General features: G+C 36.4%; 1 protein-coding gene across 2 annotated transcripts in view; it reads left to right on the forward strand.

Annotated features, from left to right (window-relative positions):
- Nucleotides 1-805: 805 nt before the first annotated feature.
- Nucleotides 806-22799, forward strand: part of LGR5 (leucine rich repeat containing G protein-coupled receptor 5) — a 64208-nt gene continuing 42214 nt past the window's right edge. For both annotated transcript variants that reach the window (XM_007422939.4, XM_088141818.1), the window contains exon 1: nucleotides 806-1444. In XM_007422939.4, coding sequence (XP_007423001.1) covers nucleotides 1239-1444 — 206 coding nt within the window. In that variant the 5' untranslated portion in view covers nucleotides 806-1238. The remainder of the gene's footprint in view (nucleotides 1445-22799) is intronic.

The raw sequence follows: 22799 nt of genomic DNA on the forward strand, positions 1-22799 counted from the left end.
CCAAGGCAGCCTCAAGTGGTTTGAAATCTGTCTGGCTTTGTCACCTGTTACTCTGGGCACAAGTCAGGTAACTGCAGTGAATGGAAACAAAGGCAATAGATGCAGTCTAGGGATTGGCAATGGCCATAACAAATTTTCATGTCAATTCACTGAGTGGAAAACACTTCAACTCAGCAGGGAAAGGCTCATAAAAGTAGTGAGTGTAAAAAGAGCAGTTTAGGCCATAGAACTCAACCTTATGTTCTGTGCAGGAATCCAAATGAAAGCAGATGGCTGCGTCCAGCCTGTGCTTGAACACAGCCAGCAAGGGGAGCCCACCACTTCTCTGGCTAATTGATTTTTCAGTCGGAGGGCCCTTATTGTTAGGAATTCTCTCCTAACATTCAGCCAGAGTCGGCTTCCTGTAACCTGAATCTCCTGGGATGACCGAGAGCAGGGTTCTCCTGTACTCACGGGGGCTGCACCTGCTGACTTCGTGCCACCGTCCAACTTTTATAGACGCAACGCCTCTATCGAGGGAGCGCGGAAAACTGGCAACCCGAGTAAGACTAAGCTATTCCAGGTGGCTGCAGAGATGGGTGGGGAAGCGAGAGGAAAACAACCTTTTATCTCAACCGCCTTAGTTGTGCAAATGGCCATCGCCTCGGAGCCTTGAGCTGCTGCCAGCCACGCCGACCTTTTCCCGTTTGGCACAAAAAGCCGCCAGCAAGGGAGGGAGAGAGGGAGGGAACCTGCTCGCTCTGCCTCTCAGCGCCCCCAACTTGTGCTCGCGGGCTCCGGCGACACGAACCGCGACAGCGCCAGCAGCCCTCCCCTTCCCCCCCAGGCTCCCGCCCTGCTCGCGAGCTTTCGCTGGCTGAAGCAAACACGACCTCCGGCGCCGACGGGAGCTGCGAGCGAGCAGCAGGCAGCGTTGGGGCTACGTCAGTAGGGGCGCGCGGTTTAGACTCCGGCTCTTTAAAACGGTGTGTAAACTGAGATGCTCCCTTAGAGAGCCGCACGCCAGCAGCCGTTTGGAGTGCAGCAGCGGGCGGCCTTCCAACGCAGTCACCCACAGCTCTCCTGGCACGCGCGCGCCCGCCGCCCCTCGCCGTCAAGTTAGGCTTGCCCCGAAAAGCTCCTCGCCGCCACGCGCTCCGGCTGGTTAGGTAGTTAAGGGGGGATGTCAGAAGCCCCTTCCACTTCTGGAAAAGCAACTCTGCAGCCGTCGCCGTTTGCCCCCGCACTGCCTTGGCACCATGGACACCGCCGCGGTTGCCGTCGTCCCTGCCCGCGCGTTGCTTCTCCTCAGCGTGCTCGGGTTGCCGTCCGGACTGGGGACGCGCCAAAGGAGCTGCCCGGCCTTCTGTCACTGTGAGACAGACGGGATGCTCCAGCGGGTGGACTGCGCCGACCTGGGCCTCACAGGTGTGCCCGCCAACCTCAGCGTCTTCACCTCTTACCTGTAAGTACCATGGGCTCGGACAGGGTCGAGGGGAGGGTATTTTTTTTTGAAGCCAAGGAAAGGGGCAGATGCTTTCCCTCACATGGTGCCCTCTGATGTCTTGGATTACACCTCTCCATCATCACTCTAAATTGGAATGGACATGCTGGCTGTGAAGGATGGAGAGGCAACAGGTTGGGGGAATGTGGGACAGAAAATTGATAGTCTGCTAAATTCACCACCCACAAAACTAATCAGTGCAGCATAAGTTGTAGCTAGCTCACTAACCATCATCCTGCCACTGTCTCAACAGGCACTTTTTTGGTCATGGCATCCCTTACCTGTTGCACTGACTGTCAGCAAAAGCAAACAGGGGGTGGGGGGGGGGGACATTGCATAAAGTATGTTTATTTCTTTGTATCCAGCATAAACTGTCTCTAAATTGATAGTTTCTCATGGACCTGCTTCACTAAGAATATCAAAGACAATGTGGAATTTGGGGCTGTTTTAGAAAAGCAAAGAAATTCCAGGTGAAGAGTTGGCAGTTCTATAGGTATCTTATTTTATCTGTCCATTCTGCAGATGCAAAGTTAGGATACACTGTAAGAAATTAGAAAGTTTAGAAGACTGTGGATAAATAGTTTCACAAATGGTTAAGACACTGTGCAGCAAAAACATGTATCAAAGATCCAGATGTTATCCAGGGGATTTTCTGTTACAGACTGTGTAGTAAAAATGTATGAAAAGTATTAAGAATCTGAATAACCATGGTTCCATCAAAGCTTGTTATTATAATCCCTGAACTCTCTTCTATTATATTCAGTGAGACAAACTCAGGCTAAATACTTTGAGAAATAATTTATTTAATTTGTGTTAAGAAATTTGCTCTTTTATATTCAGAACTGACATTGCTGAAGAATCATGGAGGCAGTGGTGTTCTGAAGCCTGGTTAAAATATATATTCTAAATCTATATTAAAATTTTTCTAATTTGCTTGGCAGTGGCAAAATCTGTGTCAGTGGCAGGAAAGTTCAGGAAGCAGTGGGTTAAATGAGGAGTTATTATAGATCACTAATGTCTTTTTAGTTTGTGTTTTCCCTGTATTTCATTGTTTTATATAGCAGCTGTAACTGAACCTGTAACACTTTAGCTTTGGACTATCGACTCTAATATCAAACTGACCATATTATGAGGTTGCTGTTTTGTCAAAGTTTGTTTCTTACGTTTTTAAATGCACAGTCATGTTAAAAATGTCTACATGAAAAGCATTTTCATACAAAAATTAACTTGCAGCATAAAATTATGGTACATGCTTTAGTTGGTTTTGTACTTATAGCGGGAAACTGATATCAGTAGTACTATCCCAATATGCGTAGCTGGATAATCCTCCTATATTCAAGGATTAAAACTGTATTGTGCAAACAAGGATGTCAGTTGAGAGCCAAATGCATGGACATTTAGGTTGCAGCACGTAATACTTTAAAAAAGAATTGAAACGGGCTTAATAGAAAGATAATTAATTTCTTGCCTCAAGCTCTGTGTAGTGCATCACTTTCCAAAAATCTTGCTTTAATCATCTGTTTATAGAAAATGTGATACAAGCCATTTGCAGACTTTATTGAGATGTAATCCATTATATTACATATAAGTTATTTTTATAAATAGGCAGCATAATGTTTTATTTATAGCAACCTTCCCCAACTTGATGTCCTTAGTTCGGTGTAGAATTAATTCCAACTTTTGTGGCGGGTGTCAGTTTGAGGAAGCCTAATTTATAGAGTACGTAAAAAATAACCAGAATTATAAACTTGATTATACCTGCTGGATATTATCTTTACTAAAGTTTCTAAGGCAAGTCTTTGAATGACATTATTTAATCTTTAACTAATCTTGAAAGATAGAACAGGTGTCTATAAAAGAGGGTAAATGCTCTACTAGTATGACTGGATGGGAAAAAGTATCAGGGACAAAACCTTTTTGGATCTACTGAACAAAATCTATTAAGGACAGAATAAGCTCATGATCAAACTCAGTAAAAAAAAAAAGGTTGAAGTAATAAGATATGCATTTTACTGATTCATGAACTATACCGCATAGTATGAATTAAGTGGGTTTCACATTTTGGCATCAGTTATGAATCCTACCAGCAAAAGTATTCTACTTCACTGCAGTTGTGACTGCAGTTTTACAGTATGCAATGTTATCTGGGACAAAGTACCCTTAAACTTAGTGAAGCTTACCCTGTAGTAAAGATACATGAGATTATAGTTATCTTCCCTCTTTGATCACTTCAGAGCCTTGTAAAATACATTCACTTAATAGGATTATTCATTATGAATAACATTTATATTTTGAGGGCTTTGAAATCTTTCTCAGGCATATACTGAGAACACATATATGATTTTGAATACATTTTTTTTTAATTTGGAGGTAAAAGAAATGATAAAGACATGTCCAAATTGAGGTCTCTTTTTGGTGACTGTATAGGCACAGTCATGCAATTTGCTTGGCAACAGTATGGAAGTGGTTGCTATGGCCTTCTTTCAGGATGCTTTTCAACTTCCTAGTCTACCCATAGCCCTGGTATTCCTTGGGTCCAAGTACTAAAGAGGCTTAATCTGGTTTAGCTCCTAAGATTAGATAAAAATACCTGCTAGTACTCTATTTGTTTGTTATTGCCTTTTCCTGATTTTTTTTCTTTTTACTTCCTAGTCTTATTTGGGGTAAAGATTATTAATAATAAGGAACATCACATGGATTGCATTTGCTAATGCTCTGAAATTCAGCAGTAGTTCATCTCTAAAATGGTGGCCTCAAGATTCACTTTGTCTAACCCTGAATAATGAACTCCAATCTTCTCAGATAGAGATACGGGATATATTCTGTTAGAAAGACCTAAGAGAGTTTTGACCATTTTATGACCATTATATAATACCTAGATTCTTGAGACTCCCTAAAAAGCACCCAGATACATGAAAACTGATCTTCCAACCAGAAGGGGATGCTGCAACTCTATCTTGAGAATTTTAAGCCATTGACATTTAAGCTAGTCAATGTAATTACATTAGAAAAAATATAACCCATGATTAAAATCTGTTGCCATATTTTAAAATCATATGAATAATTAAGAAATCAGCCTTTTCTTCCAACTGAATTGACATTTTATTTTATTTCCATCATAGTAGGACTGTTACTATGTTATATAGTATATAGATTATACATACTTCTATATTACTATAGTATATTATATATTGTACTATATTATACATTATGGCTTCTGTCTTTTTTCTATCCCAGTTTTGACAATCTTTTGAAACATTGCTAGGCATATTAGTTTCTTGTGTAGTGAAGTTCCTTCATTCAAAATGAGTTTTTTAAAAATATTTTTTTGTTTATTATCTTTTTGGATGCATTTATACTTTCTGGAGTTGATCATATTTAAAGTGTGATAATAAATGTTTATAAATCTACCATAAACAAAACATTAAAATAGTAGAAATAGATGGGGCTATGCCACTTTAGTTAGTAATCTATTAATGCCTTATATGCAAGTATGTAAGAACTCTTCCTTTGGTTTTCAGTTGAGTAAAATATTCTTCAGTTGTACTAATATTATGTACATGACACAACTTACCTATTAATGTACACCATGATTTGTCCTAACTACAGACTTTTCCAAATGTTAATTAACATACATATATGGCCCTTCAGTTCATATGTAGGGCTACTGAATCATTCTGTTTATAGAAGTTTCTGCATTGTGGAAATGAGTATATCTGTGTAAGTGCTGAGACAGTAGAAAACAAAATTATTTCTAAATGATAGTTCAACTATTATAAGTCTGAAGCCTCAAAAAATAATTTTGGTTCTAAATTGTGACTAGAGCAAGTAACGATTTATCATGCTGTCTAAAGTGACTTACTATATCATCTATGGTTTAGTGCCATGTTCCTGCATTATGAGTATGGGATCACATTAATAATGATTGTTTAATTATCTGCCTTCTCTGCCACCATTCCCAGCATGGCAAATGGAAACTATTGTGGCTCTCTCATTCATGTTACTAAATTGGGATAATATTAGGATAATGTGCAGCATTTAAGTATGTTAATAGTTATTGTCATATTATTGTTTGATTTCCTGAGGTTTGTAGGCTACAATCATAACACACTGACTTGATTTAATATTAATAGGAATGCAGAGTTTCTGAAGTTTTGTGACATATGATATAGTATGTAAAACTCTAGTCAAATTTTAAGCAGTTTTATATGTTCTTAACCTTGGCTGAATCATGAACTGGGTTTTGTTTTGTTTGTTATTGTAAGATATCTATCTATCTATCTATCTATCTATCTATCTATCTATCTATCTATCTATCTATCCATCCATCCATCCATCCATCCATCCATCCATCCATCCATCCATCAAGAGGAAGTAAAGTACATAAACATGAGTTAGACAGTTTGTTTTTGTTATATTTTGGAATACCAGTTAATATACAGAAACTTTTTTCTCTTTGTGGATAGATATCCAGAAACATGATTGTTTCCCATTCTCTTTACACCTAAGAGCATATGTGGGACATTATGTTCATGTTGATACAATGGGATTCAACATGGTGTCTGTGATGAAACTGGGCATCTTTGTTTATAGTTACTGATATTGTAACACTAAGCTGTAATATTTTTGTTTGTTTTTGAGTTAGCGGCAGTCCATACCTACAGGAGAAAAGGGGGTTGTTGTTTTTTACAACAAATGAGAATTTGAAACCAATAGGAAATAGCCAAACAAGTCATGGTTATCTCTAAAATTGACCCTGGATTGTTTTTTACTGATTCAGCAAGCCTGAATAATAATAATAATAATAATAATAATAATAATAATAATAATAGCCTGAAGAAGAAAAATCCTGACTTAGCATTATGTATGAGCCTAGCCAATATTTTGTCAGCCCTGATCTGGTTCATATATAACACATGAATTCTTACCCACAGATTCTTCATTATGTTCTAAAACAACCCACTGCCATAGTGTAATCTCTGATCAAGTGAAAGTATAAAACAGATGTGATGAGTGGAAGGGGTCTTGATTTTGGAACTAATTGTGCAGCCAAAGTCAGATTGAAGACTCCATAATTGTTTAGTCGTACATTCTTGTATTTAATAATGGATAACCAGAAAACACAACTATTACAATTCTCTCTATGACACTAATAACTTAAAGGTCATGTAAGGGGATATTTTAATTATTCTCAAAGATTTGATATTGGTCCATTTCAATTAAAAAGAAAAATGTATTCTTATACCTTAAAACCTTTTCTTTTTAATGAGCTGGATTAAAAAGTTGGTTGCTATACAGTCCAACATGCATTGCCAAATTGCAAATGTAAAAACAAAGCTAAAGATACATTAAAAATTTAGGCAAAGAAATGGAAAGAAATGAATGGAATTCTCATTTTATGATAATAAAAGTGAAAGTGCATTGTTTCCCTAATAAGCAGCAGCAACTTCTTGTTTACACTAAATTAATGTAGTTAACATTTTTCTTACAAACATTTAACATCAGGATCATGGTGGACAGTCAAATTATACCATTATAAAAATGAATCTTAAACTCTTCCTTTGTTTTAAATGCAGAAAGTAAAATACATGGCATATTTCTTATATCTAAATATCTTTTGTTTATTTTCTTTTTCTACATATTAAAACACAACCTAAAGCTATTGCTTCCTTCTTTGACAAGGGGATTAAAGATGCACTTACACAAATATAATTCTCCTAGTGATAACCACCAAATGGACATATAATGAAACTACTAAAATATAAGGAACTGACAGATTAAGATACCTTCAGTTTGACTTAGTATCTTGAGTGCAAAGGATAACTGGCCTGAGAGATGGAGCTAGACTCCAGCTGGGAATGTGTGGTTAGTTGTAACCTTCCTAGTTAAAGTGCAATTGAGAGTAGTTTTCCTCTTTTCTTGTTAACTCTGCCTTTTCTCTACTGCAGTCCGTCTTTGAAATACTTACAATTGTAGGCCAGATATGGAGCAATGCTAAATCATTTCTTTTTATACTTTCTGTTCCATTCTTTTTTAATGTTACAGTTTTGCTTATTTCCAATAAAATCAATAGAATTTGCACTCAAGTAAATCGGCAGTGTAAAGCTGTTAATTCTTTGGAGGCATTAAATATTTATGCTACTTGCATGTTAAATTAATGCATACCTTACCTTACCTAACTGCATTCTCTGAGGCCAATTTCACTACTGCAAACTAAAGAAGGATTCCTCAGCTTTTTTTATTATTGCAAACAGAGAGCTGAATTTACAGTACTGATTGTAAAACACAGAAAGCACATTGCTTAATCTTTTCAGTAATGGTGCAAAGTCCATTACAGCCCTCAGACTCATTAAACTTCAACTATATTTGGGGGCAAGGGAGACTGTGCAGGATACTGTAGCCGTGCCACAAATCCCATCACTGCTGTGCTTGATTAGAGTAATAGCATTGTCAGAGAATAGTTCTCTGTTGGAAGATACGGTGTCTTCTGCTTGAAAAGATGTCCATTCTAGCGTGGTGTAAAAATCATGTCTAAGAAGATAGAGAAAGAACTGTGAAATTTCTAATCTACAGTAAGTAACAAACTCAGTAAACAAGCTTCTCCATCATGGTGGGAAGTGTGTTATTTTTATTTGAATCATAATAATTATTTCTAAATATCTGTTCATATAAGTAAACACATGCACATCTGTGATGTCTTTTTTTTTTTTTTGCTGCCATAGCAATAATATCTTGCAGCTGCTTGGAACATTTGCTCCAGATGTTGTGCTGCATCTCCCATGATCTTTCACCATAGGCTGTGTTTGTTAGGGCTGATAAGAATTACAGTTCAGTAAAATCTTCAGAGCAGTGCGTTGCTCATTCTTGACATAGAGCAACATTGACTCTTCATTCATTGCATAGTCTGTAATGGTAAAAAAAAAATAAAATGAAAAGTTAATATTACAAATATGAGAATTAACCAAATAAAATGTGTACATGAGTTTAGTTACTGCTTTAATAATGCATACATATATAATTTCTTTAGCTGCCATTGGATAAATAGTAGCTTAAACTTCTATCTACTAAAATTCTCATTGAATTGAAATTTCCACAATGTTCAGACCACTTTCTTTTGCAAAATTGTGGCCATTGCAGTGTCCCCATAGTCACGTGATCATGATTTCCGATGCTTCCTGTCAGCTTCCCACAAGCAAAGTCAATGGGGAAGCCAGCAGGAAGTCAGAAGTCGCTCCCACTCCCACTGCTTTTTTGCCCGCCCGTGGTCATTCTGTTTATCTGTTTCGGTAAGTAAATAACTAACTTATTACTGAAGTTTGTTTGCCACTACAGTTATTTTTCTATTTATGATATATATTCTTCGTAGATGATCACAGGACCATCCAGCATTTGGGGGGGGGAATATGGTCAGCCTAAAATTTAATGTTCATTCTAGTCACATCAGACTGCACTACTTTTCTCTCAAAAGATGACCCAATAGGTCACAGGTTGTCTAGTAGCAACTAAAACTATGTCTTCCCGTTTTCAGAGTATTTGCATGAACCACAGACATTTTCCTAATATTTTATATATAACATGCCAATTATTGTTCTAACAACAGTGTAAGGAAGACCACTATTATCACTTTATGATTGGGATCAGATTCACAAGATTGTCAAAGCAGACTGACCCCACAGAACACATGGCAGAATTGAATATCCACACAAAAGAACATGTTTGTGAAGATATATACTTAAAAGGAAGATAAGTTTTAATAAAGAATCTCTCTTCTACCCTGATTCTTCTTCACCCACAAATCCATAGTGCTATTTTCTAACTATCTCCAAGACTGAACTTCTTTCTACCTCTACCAATCCTGCATGCTCTCAAAAACTCTACAAACTTAGCAAAAATTAAAAAGAAAAACACATAAGGACCATAATAAGGTTGTGCTATCATAAAATAAACCATGTTTCTACTAGTCTGTGTATCCCTTTTCTGATTAAACTACATTATTATCAGCCATATGTAAATGGAATAAAGGTCAGACCACACTGAATCCAATAAAAGTATTAGATTTATTTCATAATCTGAAAACTACTGTGCTTACCAAATAGCCAAGGAGGCAAGAAAAATTATTTATAGATAGAAAGTAACAGATTGCACCTTATACTATATATTATGAAATATAGGGAATGTTAAGTGAAGCAATGATCCGAATTTAATTGCAGTGGAGAGGGGAAAGATGCTTCCAATTAAGCAAAAATACTACATCTGATTAAGCTACACAGTTTGTAATATTTGCTTAATTGGATTTCTTTGCCAGAAGTATTCCCAGGCTATTTGGTCTTCTGCTCTTGACAAATTCAACTAAATATGCCACCTCTTAAGATGGTGAAGTTTATAAATCTAAAATGAAATTTAGAAATCTAAAATGTTTGCTCTGATGCCATTAAAGATGATAGAGGGATGTATGGATGAATAGAAGACAGACAGACGGATGGATGTATTGGATTTGATGGAAACGGAGCTTTTATAAAACAACAAAATATGTTTAAATTTCACTCTTCCCTTCTAAAGGAGAGGCAGAAACTATAAGAAAAGTAAAAGTTAAATGAGAAATGGGCATCTTGTGACTCAGAACAGCATTCAGTCTTGAACACACAGATGCTCTTTTTTTAAAAAAAAAAAAAGGTGGCACATTGAGCTTCTTCTCACAACTCTGAACTGGGAAATATACAAAAAGCTTAAGCCTAAAATAGGTTTCACAAAGTGTATAACCATAGGAAAAATAATTCCAAAGATCCACAGTCCCAGTCCTATCCACATGTCTAACATGTCCATAGTCATGTGATGTAAGTACCCTCTCGCTGTAGCCTTTGCTAGATTTCCCAATCATTACATGGGGACAGATGAGGACGATTGACTATCCATGAGTTTTAAATCTCGAGAGTTCTGATTTTTATGGTATGTGAAGGACTAAAATTCACAGCATTCTTTTAAAACTTAGTCTCTTATACTATTTTTCCTTGGCTTGTGATCTCATCTTACTCAGAGCCAATTTAGTGACTATAAAACATTTTTCCAAAAGTGAAAAACAAATGCAACCCTTTTTCACAACCAGACAGCCACATGTTAAAACATATTTTTCTGTTTACGCTATTCCACTAAAACAAATTCCCTAGCTTAAGACCACCCAGGAATACTTTAAAAGATTCTATGAAGTTATTGTTGGAAAGGTAGCTTTATTCCAAAAAGCATGAGCTACTAATGAACAAGAATAATTATCTATTTTTACGCTACCAAGAGTTTTTAAGTCAAATGGATATTATTGTACTATAAAAAGCAGAATTAGTTGTACATCCTTACTGCGGATTACATTTTAGTACCTTAGTTTTTCTTTTGATTATATCTGATTTATACATATATTGCTACAACAACAACATTAAGTTGCAAATGTAACTATAATAAATTTATCAATATTATTATCATCTTCATCATCACTATTGTGATATTGCATTGTGTACATATCACAAATAAAAAATGCTAATACTGAATTAATCCTCATTCATTAATAATCTGTAAAAGAGATTGCAATCTCAGTGTATAATAGAAATAAAAACTGAACAATCATGACTCACCCAGAATAGCTTATGAACTTGAGGATAAGCAAATCTGCAAATTGCTATAAAGAGCTGTACTTCCCCCCTTGAACATTACAGAATTAGGTGCAGTATCAGTTTTAGCGTGCTGCACCATTCACGTAACATTTCTATGGTCTAAATTTGGCTTTTACCTCACCACTGCAAATGCTCCTGATGAATAGTGGAAGTAGCATTTGGAAAACACAGACACACACACACAAATGCAACAATTACATAATCACTGAGCTATGGTTAGCACAAATAAAGTTAGCCAGGTTCCACTGATGTTAAGATCTGCCAAAGAGCTTCATATCAGCCTAATTATTTGTTTAATTTTTCATTCTGCCCAAGTGTTGTCTATATTTTCTATACTTATATTGCTAACTATCAGTATTTCTTTAATACCTCTGCTTACTAGATATATACACAGGCTTTGTGCTTAATCTTTTATAACAAAGGAGTATAAATACGCACCAAATTATGCATTAAGTTTTGTTTTCTGAAACTTCACTGTGAATTCAGTACAAATGTTTCTGATATAAATAAAATTAAACTGTATTGTTTGTTTATGGTCCAGACAACTTAGCAGCCTGTCTTGGAAATTCATTTAACTCATTAGATTTAAATCAACAACCAGGGTTTCTCTTGCTAGCAGAATTAACGTATTGCCATGATTGGGACAGCCAAGAATAAACACATTTTCTTGCAATGCTGAAAGTCTTCCTCTTCCTCCTCCTCCTCCTCTTCCTCCTTCTCCTCTTCCTCTTCTTCCCCCCCCCCTTCCTCCTTTGATGGTAGATTAAAAAAAATAACTTCATGCTGATATCTTTGAATATGGAATATATAAATAGCTATACTAAATTTGAAATGTAAATCTACTTAAACACAAGCATCACTCTACATGAGACCTTTTCATATTTTATTGGAAACAAAACTATAATTACATATCCATTGTTCTGAATGCCATTATTTTAAATGCTGTATATTCTAAGAATTTAAACATCCAATATGAATAAACACAGTGTTAGAGAAACATGCAACAGAATTTTGAACAGCATGTTTTAACAAGGCAAATAAGTTTGTGTTATTATAAAAAGCATTAATTTTCACCAGCACAGTAAACCATTATTACATATTAACCCATTCAGATAGCTTCAGGAGAACCCAAATAAATTATTTTAAAAGATGGAAAAATATTTTCAGCCTGTCTGACAAGACTGCATTAAAGCTTGTGATCAGAGGGTCTTAAGGGCATGTTAGTGATGTATCCTTTTATTAGATTTATTTTTCTTATGAAATATGCAGTGACCACTTACACTCTTTGATTCCTAATTAACACCTTCAGTCTCAATGGAGAGCTAACAGCAACACTGTAAAATGTTGCAGTTGCATTGTTATTCAACTCTGTTGTCTTAAGTCGGCAGGCGCTAGCGGCTGAAATAAAGGGAACCCTCAATTGCTGTTTGGAATTTTGTCTGCTGAAGTGAAAGAAGGCAACCATTTTATTTTTAAATTAGCAGCTGCATTCTGAGGTTGAAATGGATCTAAATATAATATCTACTATTAAGGTATAGCAATTGACAGTAGATGAATGAACGGCATGGCAAATGTGCCTCTGCTGTATCTCTAGTACAAGGTTTCCAAAAAGTGTTCATGAAGAAATATATTGCTGAACTTTATGAATAGGAAAGAGTGAGATACATTCGCAGAATAAATCATGCGAGGTTGAATAAAACTGAGCTTTTTGAAGAAGTTAACAAAACCACATTTTACAATATTACATCAATTCTTGGAAGGTAAAGCACAATTATTTTATATGTTGGAATAAGGTCATACTGAAGTGAACTCATATCTTCACTCAAACAAATGCACTAACACTTTTTTAATTCCTGATCTGGAATCCTTATTTTACCATTGTGGTGGAATAAAACAGTTAAATTCTTGCCAAATAAATTACATCCACATTCAGAAAATGCAGTTAGGGAAAGAGATATCTAGATATTTAATCAAATTTTTGATTACAGATTCCTTATTTTTTTCCTGCATAATGGATTAATTACAGAACTTCAGTAGCTGTGTAGCCACAACATTTGTTAGAAATAGAGCCTATAGCCTGACCATGGAAAATACCTACATATTTGACATAGCCTATGTTTTGTAGAGAAAAACAAGGTATGAATATTTTACTACTACATTCTATTCCTTTATGATCTGCCCAATACTCAAGAAGATGGAGTTAATTTTGCTATAGTCCAATAACAGTAAGTGGCGAGCCAATAATTCTATATTTTTAAGAAGAACATGGAATGGAAAAGATAAATTTTAAATGTGGGTTCTAATGGAGTAGTGTTCAAATTACGTTGCTAACATAGGAAACCTAGCTAAAGATGGAGTTCAAACTGGGATTTCTATCATGCAATTAAAACAACTTTTCAATAGAGCATTATCTTGTTTCTATGAGTTTAAATTATGTTCTATAGCAGAATGAAGCAACTGTATTCCTGTACTAAAAGGATTCTTTTCCAAGTCTAAGATTTTCTTTGCCTAAATGTAGTTTAAACTCATCTTACTAGATTTTACCAAGTATCACTGACTGAAATGTGGATTTACTGAACAAACACGTTTATAGTATCATATAGTTTATTTGTAGTAGTTATAATTCAAAGCTCTGCAAACTAAAGACATGTAAAATATACTCAATTTTTTTTACTGCCATAGACAATTTGATGCCATTTCCATTTTTATGATTCAGTTTTGCCTGCTGGTGACTTTCATTCTTCAGCAATGATCTCTGTTATCCTGGGCTGTGGGTACTATGTTAGCATGTAACAGTATGTTTTATTATTGTCTTATAGAGCCATAGGAAGAACTCACAGATATTTCAGCTCTTTCTTTCCAACAATTCTTGTTCAAAAGGGTGAAATCTAGGTGTATGCAAAACTTAAAATGATATTTCACTACAACAAAGATATATACAAAACATCCCTTCAAAGCTGCTTCATGAAGCAATGTGCCCCCCTTGCTTTCAAAAGTGAAGTGACCTACTTATTTTATTTTTCCTCCCTTTTGAGACTCCCTTCAACAGCCTCAGTAGATGAAAAATGCTTCATACATGTCCTGCACTCACACAAAAGCATGTTCTGGCTAAGGGAACTACCAGTTGAAACTTTAAGGCACAAAGAATCTCCTTGAGGTATATTACCACTGCCTAGCAACTCCCTGTGGACACTGAATTTCCTGAGTACCTACTAATACACTTTGTGAGAAAGGAGCTAAAGACTGGATAGATTCTTTAGCTTGTAAAGAAGATAAAGATTACAGAAGAAGATAAAGAAGAATGGTAAATTAAGAACTAATTGTTTTTGGATCACGGAAACTACTCCAAGGTGGAAATTCAAACAACTACTCTATAATGGGTAAATCAATACAGATGTTTAGGGGTATCAATGCAATTCTTCCTCTCTTCTGTAATGTGCCAGTAAAGCCAATCAAATGCCATTTATATCATAAATGGCACATATTTTCTAGTCAGCAAGCTATACATGGCTTTAGGCAGGGTGTAACAGAGTGAAACAAGAAAACTTTCATAACAGAACTAGAGTTATGGTATGATCCACACAAGGTTGGGGAACCAAGAAACCAACCCTTTCTCTACCTAAAACTACATGTTTTAAGGAAATAGCACTCTTGGTTAAGTACAACACCTAACATGAATTATTAGTTGCTTCAGAAATCTGCTTGTTTGGCCAGGATTCTAATAGAAAAGATAGGAAAGTGCAAATAAATAGATTTGAAAGAAAGGGTCAAATGGAAGCCTCAGATTATATATGCAATCAATTAGGAAATTATTAGGACACTATTTTTGGTGCTGAAATTCCAAGGATTAGTTTCCAAATGAAATGATAAAGAGGAACTCTGTTTGGGTTCAAGGCGTGGCATGTTTGAGTTTTATCAGTTGGATTGGTCATTATGTTGTGGAATTTCATATAGTTCTACTGTGTCCTCTATATGTTTTATCATCTATAGGAAGGCATTACCAAGACTAGTTGGATGCAACATTGGGTGCAACATTGTCATATGCTGACAACAGGAGTTTTATTTCTCATTTTCATCAGAGTTAAATAAGATCCGTGGCTGCTGGATCAGTGCATGGAGGAAATGGATTGTTGAATAAGGGCAATAAACATAAAATCAATCTAGACAAAATGGAGGTCTTTGGGATGTGTAGTTTTGAAGATTAGAAACTGAACAGGCAACCTATTCTGAAAGAGGCTGCGGGTTTCCTAAAATATGAGATTCATCACTCAAAGCCAAGGTGTGTTCAGAAGCACAAACTGCCTTTGCTCAGGTATTTAATACATTGGCAATGTATTAACTAACCAAGCTAATACATTGACTATGGCACTTGGATTGGTATGCTTAACATGACCAGGAACAAAAAGAAATCAAAGGACTTAATGTAGTGAGCAATAAATTATCAAGAAAACTTAACAAAAGAAAATTCAGGTGTCAGATTTTCATTGTATTTGGTCAATGGCCTGCAGGAAATAAATCATGAGCAGTTACACATTTAGTTTTGAGAAAAATATGCAAACTAATTATTACTTTCAGTGTTTCTAATTTTTCAATTAAATAATACATGATTGCTTAAGTTACAGGCCTACAGGTTGGTCTTTTTAATATGAGTAATCTATAAAAAGTATAACACTGTAGGGTCTGGAAAGGTATGGTCATGAGTGTATGTGCTGGCATTGGTTCTGGAGGCAATTCAAGGACCCTTTATGTCACTACTCAGTCTTCCAGGAAACTAGTTTTATCCCTCTCTCCCTTTTCTACAAAGGTTACTAATTATAGCATAATCCAGGGGTTTTTCAGCTACAAGCTGATGGATTCAAACTTTAGTCTGTAGTCAGGCCAGAAAAGGGCAGGCCGTACTGCTGAGCCACTGCTGCTATACAACTGGAAAGTAGGAAAAACATTTTAGCAAACCAGAAACATGAAGCGAGAGGAACAGTTCTATGTCACTGAATGTGTAAGAAGACTATGGCTAAGAGATTGGTTGAGATGAAGGGAGATGTAAAAAATGTGCAGATTCTGAACCACTGCACTGATTCCTCATGCAAGCAAAGTTCTGCTTAAGAATTTACAAATAAGATCATATATAAAGAGAGAAATAAACAGTCAGTTTTCAGAAAAGGCAGAGGAAGATACAGTGAGTTAAACCTAAGATGGATAATGGAGAGAAGAAGACAGTATAACGAAGAGGTTACTTTTACTTTATTGACTAGATCCAGTTCTAATAGGAAAGGGAATGAAACAAGCATGTATATTGTTGCCACATCTTTATGTAGCAAATACTGTATATTGTATGAATAGCAGGATTGTAAGAAATGACAGGTAGAATCAAAACTGAATGTCAAACACTAACAAGATATTTATTAATCAGATTTATATCCCACTTCAATCATAGAAAATGCTTGGAAACTCACAGTAAGAAGCAGAGCACAGAATCAAACAAAAAAATAATCTTTTTCTGGAAGACAGATAATGTTGGAGACAGGTAGATCCCCAACAGGAGATCAGATGGATTCCCAATAGGAGACAGGTGGATCCCCATCATGGAAAAGCAATGTTTCCAGGCTTTGCCCCCCCCCTCCCCCAAATGAGGGACAACCATCTGTTTTTCCCAGTGTGATCAAAGTGATTGGGCCAAGTTTATTGAGGAGATGTGGTCCTGTAGGTAACCCAGCACTAAGCTACAAAGGGCTATATAGGTTAAAACTAGCAGTTTAAATTGCACCCAAAAGCTAATAGGAAGCCAGGTATAACATGTGCCCATTAGTAAGCACCCATGAGTATCCATGAATACCGAGGCAAATTCATTCTGCACCAACTGAAACTTCCAGGTGGTCTTTAAAGGCAGCCTCATCTACAGATCATTGCCTAATTGGGTGGTGATGATGGAGTGAACCCCTGGAGTCAGATCTTCCCATCCCAAATAGGGCCACAGCTGACACTCCAGCCAAAGCTGGGCAAAGGACCCTCTGGCCATGACCTCTGCTTGCTGATCCACCAGGAGCTGCAAGTTCAAAAGGACCACCAAATTGTGTTCCTGCTCCTTCAGGGGTAGTGCAATCCCATCCAGAAACAAAAACAGAGAACCCTGGCTAGGGTTCAATTTAACCTGTTCCATCACATCCTGTAGAGGGCAGAGAGAATGGCCTTGAAGGACAGGAAGAAGAGCCACTATCAAGGCAATGGTCAGATAAAAGCGGCTTGAGTAAATGTCTGAGACAGGCCCCTCCCTAGTACACATGAAGATAAAGGGAGGGAGGGGAAAGCACATTCAAACTTGAAAGATTCTGTTACTATAGTTGTTACAATAAAAGTAGTACTGGCTTACATAGTGTTGGTTTCTTTATCTACTCTACCTTTAAGGACTGATAGAGTCTCACAGCCTACAGACACTGAACAAGACTTCAACAGGATCTCCAGTGAAGCCTGAAGTCATGATGTATACTTGGGTGTCATCACCATAATTATGATACTGGACTCCAAATGGTCAGATTCTCTTTGCCAGGGGCTTCATATAGAATTTCTGCCAGTTCATCTCCCAGAAGTCCTCAGCAAACCAATAAACAAGATTGGCTGGCAGAGAAAAGCCACTTGTGGACAATTTCATCAAAGGTCTGAGATGCCACCTCCTGCCAGCAGTGGACAAGTCCTTCAACCAATTTGCCCACAAGATCATCAGGGAAATCCCCATTGGCCTCTGTCACAGAATTGCAGCTGGCCTTAGCTTTGTATACTGAGATCTGTGTTAGTGGACTGGCTAGAATGTCTTCCAAACCTCCCCTGATTGAGGAGGCTGAATGAGCCTTGACATCCTCTGGGTTTTGAGTAGTCTGGTGGAGGGGAGTGAAGCTGAAGTGTTGAACTTGGCTCACTCACCTGGGCCAATCATTCTTTCCCCGGTGGGGTTAGTTATATCGCTGTTGCTTTATGCACTAAGCTGGAATAGTCAGGTAGGCACTTCTGGAGCTACATCTTTTTTGAGCCTAGTGTTCTGGAGCTCAAGGGGGTAGGTCTTTCCCTAGGGTGGACTCCTGCAACATGGTGTGCAATGGTAGGGCTCTTTTATCTTTTTTTCCTGTTCTTCTTGGTAGCCTTTGTGGGAGAGGGTTAATTGATCTAGTCTACATAGGCTAGAGCAGCCCCCTGTGTGAGATATTGGGGGAATGAGGCCAATGGCAGCCTACAGTGGTGGCCTCCAGAAGCAGGGCTGGGAGCAACACTAAAGCAGTGGCCAGCAGCCTTCACTACCACCAATGGCAGCAACTCCAGGGTCAGGAACAGCAGCAGCTTCTAGCTACTACCTCCAGCATCCAACAGGAGCAACAACAGCATCCAACAGTACCCAAATGGCTTCTGTCCAGAGGTCTCTGCCAATATCCAAATGGATACTGCTAGGCAGGGAGATACACATTCAAAAAAACACCTACAAAGATGATGCTGGAGATTTGGTAATGTGCCAGTTTCTCATTGAAAAAAATAAAAGCAGCTATTCAGAGAAGGGATAGTCAGAGGGAGGAGAAAGTCTACTGGATACCCAAAAGCACACATGCACATGTTGTGAATCCCTGAGATAAGAAATAATCCAGAATCATGCAAGTTATAGTTCAGCAGAAGCTTAACTTTGATCTTCCCAGTCTCAGTCTGTAACTTTGATTATTATGCCACATTGGCAGCTACTTTAAAATCCTATTCGTTGTTAAGCGATTGAAAAATATCTCCTCAGATTTTATACAGATTAAAGATTGTGCCTAGTGCTTCACATCCATCAAATTATTGACATATTTTATTTTGGCATTTCCAGCTCCTACATTGAAAAAAAAAACAAAACTATCAGCAAAAAGACTATTGAAAAGTTGACCAGGTTACAATTTTTTCCCTAGCAACTATTCTACTCAATTCTTATGGTTACACAATAGTGGATTGGCATAGTCAGTGATACACAAATGTCTTTTAAAAAGGACATACCCTCCATTTTTCAAGGCCATCCATTTTAGTATTTCAAATATCGAAGGAAGTTAGCGAAGGATATGGATACAATTGTGGAACAATCACTGAGATATTTCAGAGCTGCCCCTTTCTATACTGGGGAAAAGTTTCTTTTTAAATAGTTTTCAATAGGTTATTGATGGCTTTGAAACCTAAATGACATTGGTCAACCAGCAGTAAATCTTGGAAACTTCCAATCACCCAACTCTGAATCTCAGCATTTCTCATTAATCTGTATACAGTATAAGACCACTAAAGGTCCCCCCCCCCCAATTTAGATAATACCTAGATTAAAAGGTTCATTAAGAAGGAAAAGATTTAGCAGTCACCTTATGTACATAGCCATTTTTCCAGTGGTATTCATTGGCTGTTATTTCAACTCAGCATTTGTCTTGCAAATAAGACACTTGCCACAAAAGCTTGGTAGAGACATTCTTTAATGAGTTGTTGAAATCTGTCTATTTGTCATGGTCTGTTATATTTATTATTGAATTCAAGAGTCTTGAACTGACAATTGCTCAATTATGTTGTTATGTTTCTTCTTCAGTAGTGATGCTGATAAATAGACAACTAGATGTTTTGACATGAATGTCTTGAATTGTTCCCAAATTAACTTTACACCTTCAATATTATGTTATAGTTGATAACTTTGCAAAATTGTTTTAGGGCTAGTCTCTTTTTAACTCCTTAAGAACAGTACTGAAATGGGAATTTTCATTACCAGTGTTTAACCATTGGAAAGGAACTCATACCATAAACTCAACATCACAAAACACCCCCTTTTATGTTAGGATACAGATATGTGGAAATTCTCTATGATTCATTAAAAGAAGAGAAAGAGGAGCAAGATTTTATTTTATATTAAAATACTGCAAACATAATGAAATATCCTTTTTCCAAGCAATAAATGAAGAGAAAAGATTTGCTTGGATCTCCCTTGAAAAAGTAAACGGATTTTGAATTACAACTTTCAAGAGCTTAGGCAGCATGGACAATTGTGAAAGGCGCTGTTGTCCCAGTCCATTAGTTGGTGTTCATGGAGACTCTGGTTCCAATCACATTTAGTTATAAAGCTCAGTGATCTTAGGATGAAAAATCATGACTGGCCCATTCACAACAAGGCCATCATCACTGCCATATAACAGAGTAAAATATCCTTCAGCAGCTGGCGTGGGAGCAGTAAATGTAAAATAAATGAAAACTAGTATTGCCACTCAGTACTGAAAGAATTTTCAAAGACCTTGCCCTATTGAGGGCCTGTTCCAGACAGCATAGTGTCAGTACAGTCTCACAGTGTCAAGAACAGGACTACCCCAGCTACTGTTATTTCTTTGGAGAAAGTACAAAATTAATGAATAAATACTGTAGCTGTACTACATAGTTCAGCATAGTAACTAGTACTGTACAACAAAGTGGCTCAGAGTGTAAGCTTCTACCTGAGATCTTCTTAAGTCCTAGGGTGAGTCTAGGGAAAACACTTTAGAAAATATCTTTATCATATGAGTAAGCACATAGAAAACTCATATATTGCTCACTCAAATACACTCTATGTAATGTGACTTCTTTTCACTTTTAGAACTATGATTTAATAGTGGATTTGCAGTGTTAATATCAGCTATAACTTACAAAACAATTTTGGCAGGTGTGATTAAAAGTTAATCCAAATTAGTTATAACCATTATTAATGACAAGGCAAATATAACAGTACATGAAAAAACATGATTTGTATTTAGCATGTGTTCTCTGATAAAGTGTTTAATGCTGTTTTCCCATTACCGGTTTACTGATTTTCTTTTCTTTGTTTTTAAAATTAGTTTGTTAATTAATTGTAAGTAGCCTAGAGCTACTTCTATACTAATCTGATATGGTTTATGTGTGTTATGATTATCATTATATGCCATATATTTTTTCTTTTTAAAGAATGTTTTGAAATAAGAGCTGTTGTTTCCATGAGATTACACTTCTAATTTAGAGTAAGAGAAAAAGGACTCAACTATCTTGGAACATATGATTACATGAAATAAAGAAGTTTAAAAAAACCTTCCAGGCTTAGAAATGAACATTACAGTTCTACCTGCAGGTGCATAATCATCAAAGAATTATTCCCAAGAGTTCCTAAATAATTGTATGTTGTTAAAGTTGCAACTGTGATTTAGTAAAAAAATATAATTACACATTTAAAACTGTTGCCTTGATGCAATTTTAGATTCTTGTAAGAATTGAAGATGTATGCAGTAGCTCAACTGCTTATAATAACCTCCTACAAGATAAAGATTTATGTATTGATGAGGCATTTCCCTGTTATATATCCCATATTGAATAAGTACCATTTTTGACTAATGAGTAACATGGCCAACTGAAGAAGAATACATAGGTTTTAAAGGCTGAATTTATCTAATATAATCAGTAACTTAAATGTAAATATTTCCATTTAGCTCACATAGTTAAGTTCATTTTATTATTTTTTTCTAGGAAACTATCATTTTCCTAGAAACAAAGTTGCTATTATAACAATTACCTTATTTTATATATTACTACCAGTTAGCCAATCATAACCTTTTCAAAGATACTCCATCATATTCAACTTTCTCCTAGTTGTCTGTTTTGTTTTTCTTCAACAGTTGGCAAGACATAGTCATTGCACATGACAGTCCTCACTAAGCAATACATTTTGGATTACTTCCCTCCCAGCCCAAAGATACAACAGTATTATAAACCTTGGAGGTTTTTTTTAATGCTTCTATTTTCTTATATTTTAAACATCTGATATAATTATTCTAAGCTAGCATACAGAATTAGAAAAACAACCATTCAATAAACAATATGGCAATAATACCTGTTCATATTAAAATCATTTTTAAAGAGTTAAATTAAAATGGTATCTTTTGATACCGTCTGCAAGTTCTTTCCCACATGCCAGGCTAGCAGATTTTGGCATGCAGGACTATAAACCAAAAGGTCTTCCCTGCATATATTACCATCAGCAGAGGTTGTCCCCCCCAGACAGACAAGACAAGGGCTCTAAAAATTACTAGAATCTTGAAATAAGCTCAGAAAATAATCAGTAACCATATAGTTCTTTCAGTATCATATGATCATGACACCCTGAACCAGTCTATAACTCAGCTGTTGAATTTTGTATCAGTGGAAAATCCAGATGCTTTTATTGACAGCAGTAGTAGTAACCTAGACATGATTTAATTAAGGCATGGAAAATTGTTTCTTGATTGGAAGGTCTCACTAAACAGCATAATTGACACACTCCTAGATATTACCAGCACTGGATGGACCATAACTGCTGCCATATAGTGACTGTAATCATTGTAATTTATTATTGTTTATTGTTATTGTTTTTAGTATGTTTTTAGTATGTTTAGTATTTCTGTAAACCATCTAGAGCCCCTCTGAGTTTGGGCAGGGATAAGTCACATAATAAACAGACAATTGTTATGTAAATTCTACCAGGATTTCCTTGCTTTATTTCACTGAAATAATGAGATTATTTCAGTGAAACCAGTAGCATAAAAACAAAAACAAAAAAACCCTGTCAAGCCCTAGTTTGCATCAACTCACAATGTAACTGTTGTTCCCATAAAGCATTGTTCCAGAGATGCTCTGATGATTAAGATGAT

This window comes from Python bivittatus, unplaced genomic scaffold, assembly GCF_059951505.1.
Source record: "Python bivittatus isolate LINGU-HERP-01145 unplaced genomic scaffold, Pbiv_v1 ctg000330_np1212, whole genome shotgun sequence".
Lineage (NCBI taxonomy): Eukaryota > Metazoa > Chordata > Lepidosauria > Squamata > Pythonidae > Python > Python bivittatus.